At 53.4% G+C, this 12,204-nt stretch overlaps 2 protein-coding genes across 2 annotated transcripts; both read left to right on the forward strand.

Moving 5' to 3' along the window:
- The first annotated feature begins 1,268 nt into the window (after window positions 1-1,268).
- LOC130737097 (uncharacterized) lies at window positions 1,269-2,039 on the forward strand. Its single transcript, XM_057588867.1, has one exon. The coding sequence runs from the start codon at window positions 1,269-1,271 to the stop codon at window positions 2,037-2,039; it is 771 nt and encodes a 256-aa protein (XP_057444850.1).
- Window positions 2,040-4,682: 2,643 nt separating this feature from the next.
- LOC130737098 (uncharacterized) lies at window positions 4,683-5,852 on the forward strand. The gene has a single exon (XM_057588868.1). The coding sequence runs from the start codon at window positions 4,683-4,685 to the stop codon at window positions 5,850-5,852; it is 1,170 nt and encodes a 389-aa protein (XP_057444851.1).
- Window positions 5,853-12,204: the final 6,352 nt, after the last annotated feature.

Here is a 12,204-nt window from a genome sequence, read left to right on the forward strand (position 1 = left end):
TCTCTTCACTTCACATTTTTCTCTTTTTCCATTTCCACCACCAAACCCACTGTTCCGGGAACCCTGACCGAGGACGGACAGGAGACCTAGGACAGGGTTGGCCCCACGGAAAGTCCCGAACAAGGGGCAGTTTGGGGGAAGCCAAGAGCCCCCTACTCCTGAGCCCCACCACCAAGGGTGAGGACAAGGAACCTGGGGCCCACTACATAGGGGTTGACCTAGGCCAACTACCCTAGGGGTAGGTTGGCTGGTGCAGATCCGTAGGGGCCCCCAAACCGTTGGATCACTGTTCCTCTGCAGGGGATCCAACGGTGATCCGTGCCCCCAGGTACGAGCCATGCATGACGTTGCATGGCTCCAACCCTAATCCTGCCTCTCCTATATAAAGGGAACACTTCTTCTATCCAAAGGTAACGTATCCTCTCTATTCTCACCATTCTCACCACTTCACCCACTAACTTTAGCATCGGAGTGTCTTGCAGGAGCCCCTCCCGGGACCTTGCCAGCTTGGAGTCCTTCAGCTCGTCCAGATCCCCCTCACCTACCCCTCGTCAACGGGTAGCCTGGTCTCTCCCAGGTCAATTGGCGCCGTCTGTGGGGATCTGGTAAAACTCTCCCCAGCATCGCGTGCCGTCGCCTCAAGTCATCAACTAGCAAGCTATGGTGGAGACACGTCAGACTTCACGCCGTCCTGTTCCAACTCCTGAAGGCCATGTGGAGACTGTCAACGAAACTACGGATCGCAGAACCCCTCCTCCTCCTCCACAGCACCCTCCTCCCCCGACTCCTCAACCACAACCCCCCCGCTCACCGGAACCTGCGGCCATTACCCCGCATGCGGCCCATTTGGCGCTCTGCCGCTTGGAGGCTCGCATCCGGGCAATGGAAGAGGACAATGGGGCGGGGCGAGAGCAGGCCCATAGTATGAGAATCCGAGACGCTCAAGAGGAGATTCACATGCTCCGAGCACGCCTGCGACAACTTGAAGAGCAGGAAACTCAATCACGCCCCCTGCTCGCGTTCTCCCAGGAAGAGGAGACGAACGGGGGCCCGATCCCACCCCTACTACCAGGAAGCACGTCGCCGGAGACGCCGCGGCCGAGCGGGTGGCCAGCCATACTCCCCGGAGACGCCACTCTCCCCGCCGGAGCCCATCCAGGCGTCGGAGCCCATCTCCGACTCGGGATAGGACGCACAACCGCCTCAGGTCCAACAACGCGCTTGTCACCTATCCAGCGCCGATCGGAGGTCCTCTATCCCCGGAGATCATGGCGTTTCCTTTCCCTCAGGGGTGGGCACGGCCCAAAGTGAAGCTCTACGAGGGAGATTCCGACCCGCAGGAGCACGTGAACTTCTTCGTAGGCGCGATGCAGTATGCTGGGGCTAGCGACCCTTTATACTGCCGATGCTTCCCCATGAGCCTTGGAAAAGGACCCATGAACTGGTTCCAGAACTTACCGAGCAACTCACTGCACGACTGGAACGGGGTCGCATCCTGCTTTTTAGCCCAGTACTCCTCGGTACGCAGCATACCGAAGACCGCACAAACTTTGGCTTTGGTTAAGCAGAAAGAGAAGGAGTCCCTGAAAGCATTTCTCAATCGGTTCAACAAGGAAGCCGGGGATATCACCGGTCTCCTCCCCGACACCAGGTTGGTCCTGGCCACCGCAGCTCTTGCACCAGGACCGTTCCTGACCTCGCTGGACGGCAAGCCAGCCAACACTCTAGAGGAATTTCTAGCTCGAGCAGAGAAGTTCATAAACATGGAGGATGCTGCGACCCTGAGAGCCGCGAGTCAAACACTCGCGATCAAAGGACCGCCGAAGATGAAGGAGCATAAGGACCAGCCTGCGACCCGGGAGTCCCGACGGAAGGGTCAAGACGAACGGAAGTCGAAGCGGAAGAAGTATGATAGTTATACCCCGCTGAACTCCTCCCTCTCACGTATCCTGAGAGAGAGAGCCTCCACCGACCTCAGAGACCGTCCCCCCCCCGCTCCTGACGAGAGGGGACAAGCTGGATTCCAAAAGATTCTGTGAGTTCCACGACAGCCCGGGACACAACACTGACGAGTGCCTGAACCTCAAGGACAAGGTGGAGGAACTAATCAGAGCAGGAAGACTGTCCAAATATGTAGCTGTGTCGACGGGGGCCCTCCAGCGCCCGCGCTCGCCACCCCCTAGGCGGTCACCGACCCCACCAAGACACCGTGAGCGAACTCCTCCCAAACGCCGATCGGCAGAACGTCGAGACAGGACTCCTCCGCGTCGCCAGAGTCCCGAGCGTCGTGGACGAAGCCGAGAACGGAGAAGAAGCCCCGACCGACACGGCCGGGATGAAGTCAGGAGACATCATGGAAGCAACCTGGTCCACGTCGGTTCAATAGCAGGAGGGTGGGCCGCTGGCGGGCCCACCAACAACAGCCGGAAAAGGAGTACCCGCGTCATCATGTCCGCGGCTGGGCGACCCCGACCAGGGTCCCTCCACCCCCCGAGGCAGAAGGTGGCCATTACCTTCTCGGAGGACGATTACGGCGAGGATACCGGCGAGGAAGACGACCCCATCGTCATTGAAGCCCTGATCGGCAACGGTAAGATCCGAAGGACTCTCATCGACACAGGTAGTTCCGCTGACATTATGTTTTACGATGCTTACAAGAGCTTAGGGCTATCGGTGAAGGACCTGCTCCCCTACGACCATGATTTGGTCGGGTTCACAGGGGACAGAGTCCTACCCTTAGGATATTTTGATACTTGCCTTTCCTTGGGAGATCACAAAATTTGCAGGACTATAAAAGCTCGCTTTCTGGTGGTGGAGTGTCCAACGGCGTACAACGCCATCCTTGGCAGGCCAAGCCTCAACACTTTCAGGGCGATCATATCCACCCACCACCTAATGCTTAAGTACCCCTGGGCAGGAAGGGCAGTACCAGTACGTGGCAACCTAGAAATGGCATGGAGCTGCTACAACTCCAGCTGCAGACTGGCCAGGGAGGAAAGGAAGAGGAAGAAGTCCAAAGTGCACGACCAGCAGAACAACTTTCACGTTCAACACACCAGTTTCATGACCGACCTCGACCCCCGCGTGGACCAGTCTAGAGACGATCAACGCCTCAAACCCGACGGGGAGTCCCACCCCATCCAGGTCGGTCCCCTTCCAGAGAACACCACCAACATAGCTCAGGGCCTTCCCCGAGACCTCTCCAAACGGATGGAAAAGTTACTACTTTCCAATGGGAATCTATTTGCCTGGTCATCGGCAGATATGCCGGGCATCGACCCCGCATTCTGCAGCCACAGACTTTCCGTCGACCGGAAGTTCAAACCAGTTGCTCAGAAGAAAAGGCAAATGAGCGCCGAGAAGCAACAGGTTATCCAGCAACAGACCACAGAGTTGCTTCAGGCCGGGATTATTCGGGAGGTCAAGTACACAACCTGGCTCTCCAATGTGGTCTTGGTCAAGAAGGCAAACGGGAAGTGGCGCATGTGCGTCGACTACACTGACCTCAACAAGGCTTGCCCCAAGGACCCGTTTCCCCTACCGAGCATTGATGCGTTGGTGGACAACTCCTCGGGTTATGAATACCTCTCTCTTATGGATGCCTATTCAAGCTACAACCAGATTCCCATGCATAGGGACGATGAGGAGAAAACTGCCTTCATCACCGACCGGGGCACCTACTGTTACACTATGCTGCCCTTCGGCCTCAGGAACGCAGTGGCAACCTACCAAAGGATGATGACCCGAATCTTCGGGGACCTAATCGGAAAATCGGTCGAAGTCTACATCGATGATATCATAGTCAAGACCCCGAAGGGAGGGGACCACGCAGCTGGCCTCGCCGTCGTCTTCGAGCAGTTAAAAAAGCACAGCATGCGCCTCAACCCCGACAAGTGTACTTTTGGCGTTCGGAGCGGGAAGTTTCTGGGATATATGCTCACCAACCGCGGCATTGAGTTGAACCCTGACAAATGCCAGGCGATCATGAATATGAAGAGCCCGCGCACGGTCAAAGAAGTCCAACAGCTGGCTGGTCGCATGGCCGCGATCGGCCGTTTTTTGCCAAAGGCTGCCCTCCGGGCCCTACCTCTTTACACACTCCTGAAAAAGGGAGCCACTTTTGAGTGGTCGGCGGAGGCCGATGCAGCATTCACTCAGCTGAAAGAGACCCTCTCTTCCCCCCTATTCTGACTAGCCCAAAACCAGGGGAGACACTATACCTATACCTGGCCGTGCGGGAAAAAGCAGTGAGCTCTGTCCTAATCAGAGAAGAAGAAGGAAGGCAACTTCCGGTCTATTTTGTCAGCCGTTCATTGAAGGGCGCGGAGCTCAGGTATAAAATGCTGGAGAAGGTGGCGCTGACCCTACTGACCACGACGCGACGACTACGGAGGTACTTTCAAGCTCACCGCATCGTGGTGCGAACCGATCAGCCGGTCCGACAGGTCCTTCATAAGCCTGACCTAGCCGGTCGGATGGTTAGCTGGTCCATCGAGCTCTCCGAGCATGACATCCGCTACGAGCCCAGGAGAGCCATTAAAGCACAAGTCCTAGCAGACTTCTTGGTCGAACTCACCAATGAGGAAGAGCCTCCTGCCGAGACCACCTAGGTGGTCAACGTAGATGGCTCGAGCAACAAGGAAGGTGGCGGGGCTGGGATCGTATTGCAAAGTAGCACCGGGATGGTGGTCGAACAATCCCTCCGCTTTAACTTCCCAACTACAAACAACCAGGCCGAGTATGAGGCCTGCATTGCAGGACTGGTCACAGCCCAAGACCTGGGAGCTAAGGAGATACTTGTCTGCTGCGATTCACTTCTGGTCGTCTCACAAGCAAACGGAGAAGCTCAAGCAAAAGATCCCATCCTGGAGCAGTACTTGGCCCATTTGAAGCGACTGGCTTCAACCTTCACCAAAGTGGAGTTCCGCCACGTCCCCAGAGCCCAGAATGATCGCGCAGATACCCTGGCCAAACTGGCCAGCACTGGAAAGCCTGGCCTGAATGAAACGGTCATTCAGGGGACCCTAGCCCTCCCCTACGTAGCTGACCCTGATCGTCCATTAGGACAAGTTACGATGTCGATCGATACCGAAGACGATTGGAGGACCCCGATCATCAAGTATCTCCGATCAGGATGGCTGCCCGAAGAGAAAGCTGAAGCCAAGAAGTTGGTACGACCCGCCTCCTGGTACACTATCGTTAATGATGATCTCTTCAAGCGGGGATTCTCCACCCCCCTTCTGAAGTGCTTGGCTAAGGACAGAGCAGCCTATGTCTTAGCAGAAATCCACGAAGGCAGCTGCGGCCACCATCCGGGTGGGCGTTCCCTTGCCCGAAAGGTCCTCCGAGCCGGCTATTACTGGCCAACCCTAGAGAAAGACGCCGCGGAGCATGTTAAGCAATGTGACCCATGCCAGAGGCACGCCGATCTGCACAACGCTCCTCCTGCCCATCTTTCCTCTCTAGTCAGTCCTTGGCCTTTCCACCAGTGGGGCATGGATTTATTGGGCCCGTTCGACACTGCACCCGGCCAACTCAAGTACTTGGTAGTAGCAGTGGATTACTACACCAAGTGGATCGAAGCTGAGCCACTAGCAACGATCACTACAGCTCGAGTACAACGCTTCTTCTACAAGAACGTTATAAGTAGATTCGGAATCCCCGGGGTCCTAGTCACAGACAATGGAACCCAATTTACCTCTAAAGGGTTTAGGGACCTCTTGGACGGGCTGCACATCAAGCAGCGATTCACTTCTGTCGAGCACCCCCAGACAAACGGGCAGGCAGAGTCGGCCAACAGGGTCATTCTCCGAGGCCTCCGGAAGAGATTGGGGAGTGCCAAGGGCGACTAGGCCGAACAGCTCGATCACGTCCTGTGGGCATACCGCACCACTCCGCACTCGACTACGGGGGAGAGCCCTTACCGCCTTACCTTTGGCACAGAGGCTGTGATTCCGGCTGAAATAGGAGAACCGAGCGCTCGGACAGCGGGTTTCGACCCCAACCAGAACGATCAACTCATAGGGGAAGACCTCGACCTCCTAGCTGAAAGGAGAGCGGTAGCCAACTGCAGAGAGTTAATCGCAAAGCAGCAGGCAGCCATTCGCTACAACAAGAAAGCAGTTCTCCGCTCCTTTACCGCAGGGGACTTGGTCCTCCGGAAGGCCAGCGTCGGGTCGCGGTCAACCGAACGGGGAAAGCTAGCAGCCAACTGGGAAGGCCCTTATAGGGTGGTCGAAGCAACTGGCACGGGAGCATACAAGCTGGAAACCCTGGCAGGAAAGGAGGTCCCTCGCACCTGGAACGCAACCAATTTGAGAAGATACTATAGTTAAGCCGCGACCGACCAGGCACCCGCCATCTATCTAAGCGTTTTCTTTTAATTTAGTCTTTTGTAATCAAGGGTACACACCCATCTCGTCCAAGTTTGTAGACGACTAGAGCCACGAGCTCCAAGCGTAGAAATGAAGCAGGTTTTTATGTCGAATTTGAATTATTTGAACGGGCAATACATACGACCGCATCGACAAATAATTAAAGACCCTCCGGGCACCAAGACCCATAGGGCACTAAGACCCGCCGGGCACGAAATTATTAAAGACCCATAGGGCACCAAGACCCGCCGGGCACGAAATTATTAAAGACCCTCCGGGCACCAAGATCCATAGGGCACTAAGACCCACCGGGCACAAAATTATTAAAGACCCTTAGGGCACCCGGGCCAGTCGGACACAAAAACATTAAAGACCTTTCAGGCATGGAATAACTCTAGGACGAGTAAAGAAAGAAGAATGCAGTGCAAACAGTAAATATAATAATAAGTTCTTACAAGCACCGGGTGAAAGGTAGGGACAACAAGTCTTTACAAACACAGAACAATAATTAGAAACAACGGGTTTATACAAAACACTACTAAACGATCAAATAAGCCAAAACTACAAATGTAAGCCGAATCTCAAGGAGCTGGCTCAACTGGGAAGGACGGGGTGAACTGCTTCTGATCATCCAGCGTACCAATCTTCCCCCCCAGCACGACCTTCCTATAATGGAGAGGACCCACGTCCAACCCCGGGTGGACCACCTCAAGCTGGGCCAATGCATTGTCGAAAGAGGCCTTATGTATCTCCTTAAGATTGGTCCTCATCTTTTTCCTCTCAGCCCCCAGATCGGCAACCTTCTTCTTGAGCTCGGCGTTTTTCGCCTTCAGGGCCTCGATCTCCTTAAGCTCCCCCTCGCGAGCCGCCTTCAGGTCTTTCAGTTCCTGCTCGGCTTTATCCGCCCGGTCGCGCAGATAGTCATTGTCCTTCTCGCTCATTTCCAACTTAGTTGCAAACTGCCTGGCCTTTTCAGTCACCTCATGCACTTCCCCTTGCAGTTTCACCTTAGCAGCGGTCAACCCCTCGACTGCCTTCTTGGCCTCAACCAACTCTTTCCCCGCCTCAGCAAATTTGCGCTCAGCTTCGCCGGCCTGCTCCTTGGCCTATTCCACGTCGAGCACTGGTCCCTGCTGCACGTGACGAATGACAGAGGCAGCCTGAAGCGCTGCTTTCAGAGCATAGTTCAAGAGATTGTAGGGCTCCTTCGTGCTCAGGAACGCCTGATCAAGCTCGTTGTACACCAGAGCGTCGACTTGATTGTTGTGCTCGTCCGTATCCACCGCATCGCGACCCCACACAGAAATTGGCTCCGGGGGACCCACTTGAGTAATCGGAGTCGCTCGTTCAGGAGTACCGACCTCCCCGCCTGAGGAACGACGTTTTCTCTTGACCGGGCGCTCCGAGCCGGCCTTATCCACCTCAAGGGCACCCTTCTGCTGACGTTCGGGATTAACTGGGCCCGACCCGGAATCCCTGTTTCCTTCATCGATTACCGGCTCACTCTGCTCGTCCCCAACGGGGTTGGCCCCGGCTAAAGGTTGCCCCTGGTTGCCAAGCCCGTCCCCTTCGTCCCGAGAAACCTCCTGTTCCCCCTCACTGTCAGTCTCGACCTCGTCGACTGGAACCTGAAGCGCGGCAACCAAAGCAGCATTGACCTCCATCTTAGCACCTGCATAGGAATCACAAGAAGAAAATTAGTAGGACGAAAGGGCACACAACACGTTGGACATAGTAATAAAAACACCCTACCTCTCTCGCGCAGCAAGCAAGCGTTCTTACGAACGCTATAAGTACAAAGATCGTAACAACGCAACGGCCGAATGCAGAATTCTTTGGGGGGATTACCCCTTACTTCCTTCCGTATGGCGGCCACCAAGAGGTTTTTGAAGGCCAAGTCCACCTCCGATAAGGCCCCAGCCTCGTAACCAAAAGCACTGATCTTTACGTCGTAGTGCTTGGCGTTCCAGGTCAGCAGGAATCGGGCGCGACTGCCGCCGTTCGGGGCTCTCTCGAACCACCAGTGAGGGGGCGGAGTAGTAGGCGCCAACCGGAAGAATTGATCTTTAAAGTCCCGGTAAGACTCTGCGAACGGGTGAAAGATCTGGAGATCTTTACCCGACCTCAAGGTCACGATCCCGTGCCCGCCATATCCTTGAGTGTGGGCCACCTCGAATAAATGGAAAAAGAGCGGAATCGACGACTTCTGGCCAAACAAGACGCAAGCAACCTCGTACGCTCGCACGAAACCCTAAGCGCCGGGATGGAGCTGCGACGGCGCGACCCCCATATGGCGAAGAACGTCACATTGAAAGTCCGTGAGCGGCATCCTCACCCTCACCTTCTTCATGGTGTAGATATGCATGTACACCCCAAACGGCGGGGTGTGGGGTAGCCGCTCCTTCTTGCCCGGCGAATACACCATGTGACCGGGGCCGATCTGAGTCTGCGACATAAAACGCTGACTCCAGAAATAATCTTCTTTCTCGTTTGCGTACTCTGACGGGAGATCGAGAATGGTGCGGCACCACTTGTCATACACGGCCTCGTCCCCCTTCAGATGAGGGTACTTTTCCCGATCGATCTTCTTATTTTGGGAGCCCCTGACCGGGGCCTAGAAGTTAGGGCCCCGCCCGAAGCCTCGTCTACGGTCTTGCCTCTCTTCTTCTGGGTAGGCTTCCCCATAACGACACCTGCACAAGGGAAAACGCCGTATCAACACCTAGGTCGTTGGAATCGGCTCAAAGAATGACCCACCCGGAATCCATCTTTGCCCTAGACAGGACAACGCGACCGTGCGGCGGCGAAGACCCTCAGAGAGAATCCCCTCCGCCGCAAGAGGGGGCCGCCAGGGGAGGGGAAACTCCCAACTCCCCCAAGAGCAAGCCACCCTTTCTGCTAGAAGAAAGAAAAAATTAAAGCCTTAAGAAGGAAAGTCAAGTGAAGCAAAGACTTACAAGAAGAAAATGGAAAAGCTTCCAAACGACCACCGTGCGAAAGAAGACACCACCGTGAAACACCGGTACCTAACGGAAAGAAAGGAGGAAAGCTTGGGGAAGATTCAGAAATGCGAAAGTGCAAATGAATCCCCTCCTCCCTCTTTTATAGAAAATGAGGAGGGAGACGTGACGTTTCGACAGCCCTAGTTTCCCTAATCATGACATTTGGGGAAACCAAAGGGCTTCGTCCAATCAGACACTGCCACGTCAGAAAAGAGGCAGTGACGGCGAAGTGACACACACCTCTAGAGGCACGTGGGAGAGGAGTCGCGAAACGACGCGACCCACCCGGAAACGACACGTACCACCTCAAGAGTCAGGTACATTAAATGCAGTGGGCCCAAAGCCTCACACTGTTTCCTTCTCCCGCGTCTTTTTTACTTCTCAAATTCAAACCCCGCGACAACCCACTCGGTGTGAGACACGAACGTCCTAAACCACTCGGTGTGAGACCCGAACGTCCTAAACCACTCGGTGTGAGACACGAACGTCCTAAACCACTCGGTGCGAGACCCGAACGTCCTAAACCACTCGGTGTGAGACCCGAACGTCCTAAACCACTCGGTGTGGGCTCCGGTCGGTCGACTCCGTACACACAGCCTCGGGAGGGCGCGCGTTGACTACCGACCTCTACATTTAATGCCCCGTTTTATTTCCCAAGAGAAACTCCTAGGAAAAGGCTAATGGGCGTTACCACCCAAGAACGTTACGATTATAAATGGTAACCACCCCCTTGCCAGATCCACATTTTCCTCAGACCAGAATGACCTCCATGGAGGCTTACCTGAAGGCACTCAGGACCGAGGCTCTAGACGGCAACCTATACTACTTCTACCAAACACAAGCCTCCACCCCCAGTAGGATCAGATCCCTAGTCGGCAGAGGATCCTGACCCCCAACTGAAGGCGGGGCTGCTAGCCTTCTTGGAGCTGACGGAGGAGATGTGGGAATTACACCGACGCCGCTCAGAGGTTAACATGCTGATTTGGGGCCTTGAGGTCTCTGCCACGGAACACCAGGGCGAAGGGAAGGGAGCAATGGACGAAATCAAAGCCGAGTTGACCCCCCTCCTGACCGTGAGGGAGAGTCTCGACAGAGACCTACGAGTCGTTCGCCTCCGATACAATGCCATGCGAGTAACACCCCCTTTCTAGGGGTACTGAATGTAACGGCCAAACGGCCCCTACCATTAATGAATAAAGTTTTAAATTTCTGACCCCTTTTGTAACGACCACGAAAACGTCTATAACACCACAAACATAGGGCATGAATAGCCCTCGCTCCGCTGGAACAGCCGACCAGGGCTAGGGGGCTACTGTTCCGGGAACCCTGACCGAGGACGGACAGGAGACCTAGGACAGGGTTGGCCCCACGAAAAGTCCCGAACAAGGGGCAGTTTGGGGGAAGCCAAGAGCCCCCTACTCCTGAGCCCCACCACCAAGGGTGAGGACAAGGAACCTGGGGCCCACTACATAGGGGTTGACCTAGGCCAACTACCCTAGGGGTAGGTTAGCTGGTGCAGATCCGTAGGGGCCCCCAAACCGTTGGATCACTGTTCCTCTGCAGGGGATCCAACGGTGATCCGTGCCCCCAAGTACGAGCCATGCATGACGTTGCATGGCTCCAACCCTAATCCTGCCTCTCCTATATAAAGGGAACACTTCTTCTATCCAAAGGTAACGTATCCTCTCTATTCTCACCATTCTCACCACTTCACCCACTAACTTTAGCATCGGAGTGTCTTGCAGGAGCCCCTCCCGGGACCTTGCCAGCTTGGAGTCCTTCAGCTCGTCCAGATCCCCCTCACCTACCCCTCGTCAACGAGTAGCCTGGTCTCTCCCAGGTCACCCACCATGCTCACACCACGAATGACTTCTTACTCCACTTCCTCTTCTCCCAAGCTCTTGTTCCGCCAGCTTTTCGAGAAGGAATCCCCCACTTACACCTACCTCCTCGCTGATGCTTCTCACCACGAATGGGTTTCTTTTGTTTTGGTGATTCATGGATTTTTTTTTTTTTACATAAGTTCAGTTGATTAACCCGGTAGATAATATTTGTCAAGCTCTTGTATTTTGATCTCCATAAAATATTGAAACAGTTGTCAAGATTTGGTTCATGCTTCGTGTCCATAAATTTTGCAAGCCAATTATTTGATAAATGTTTAGATGAGTATATGTGAAGGGAACAAATTACATCAAATAACTTTTAATTTAAAAGTAACTTTTAAGTTGTAAAATTATCAAAACTACCAAACAACTTAAGCTTTATTTTTAAATCTCTTATTTTCATCTTTAACTTTAAAGTAGCTTTTAAGCTTAAAATAAGTCGGGCCAAACGCTACCTAAGTATTAAGTTTCAAGTAGTATCCCCGAATGATAGCTTGGTAAGAGTTATGTTGGGTGAGTGAGGTCTAATGATCAATCATCAGAGAGTGCATGCAATTTATCTTTTTAATGTATTAAAAAAAGAAAAAAAAAATGAATATATTATTTGTTTTTCTATTCTGCTGCCCAGTATATATATTCTATTCATTTATTTTTTTCAAATAGAGTATATCAATTAATACTCCATTAAAATTCTAAATGAAGAGTAATTTTTTTTTGATACATCGAGAAACAAATGAAGAGTAATTATGAAATAAAATTGATTTATTGAAATAAACAATTATTTTGAAACGGATTGTATTCTAATGGTACTAGCAGGATATTTTTCCCGACTTCTAATTTAAAATCAAGTTTCAGTCATACTGATCAATTTTACTGTCTGTTGTTCTTGCATTAATACTACCTTGGGTTCAAACGGGTTTGCTTTGAGACATATTGTCTCACCCT

Source organism: Lotus japonicus, chromosome 2 (assembly GCF_012489685.1).
Source record: "Lotus japonicus ecotype B-129 chromosome 2, LjGifu_v1.2".
Classification (NCBI taxonomy): domain Eukaryota; kingdom Viridiplantae; phylum Streptophyta; class Magnoliopsida; order Fabales; family Fabaceae; genus Lotus; species Lotus japonicus.

Excerpts from the sequence above, each read along its gene's own strand:
- LOC130737097 (XM_057588867.1), top strand. The coding sequence starts at position 1,269 with ATGGCGTTTCCTTTCCCTCAGGGGTGGGCACGGCCCAAAGTGAAGCTC.
- LOC130737098 (XM_057588868.1), top strand. The coding sequence starts at position 4,683 with ATGGTGGTCGAACAATCCCTCCGCTTTAACTTCCCAACTACAAACAAC.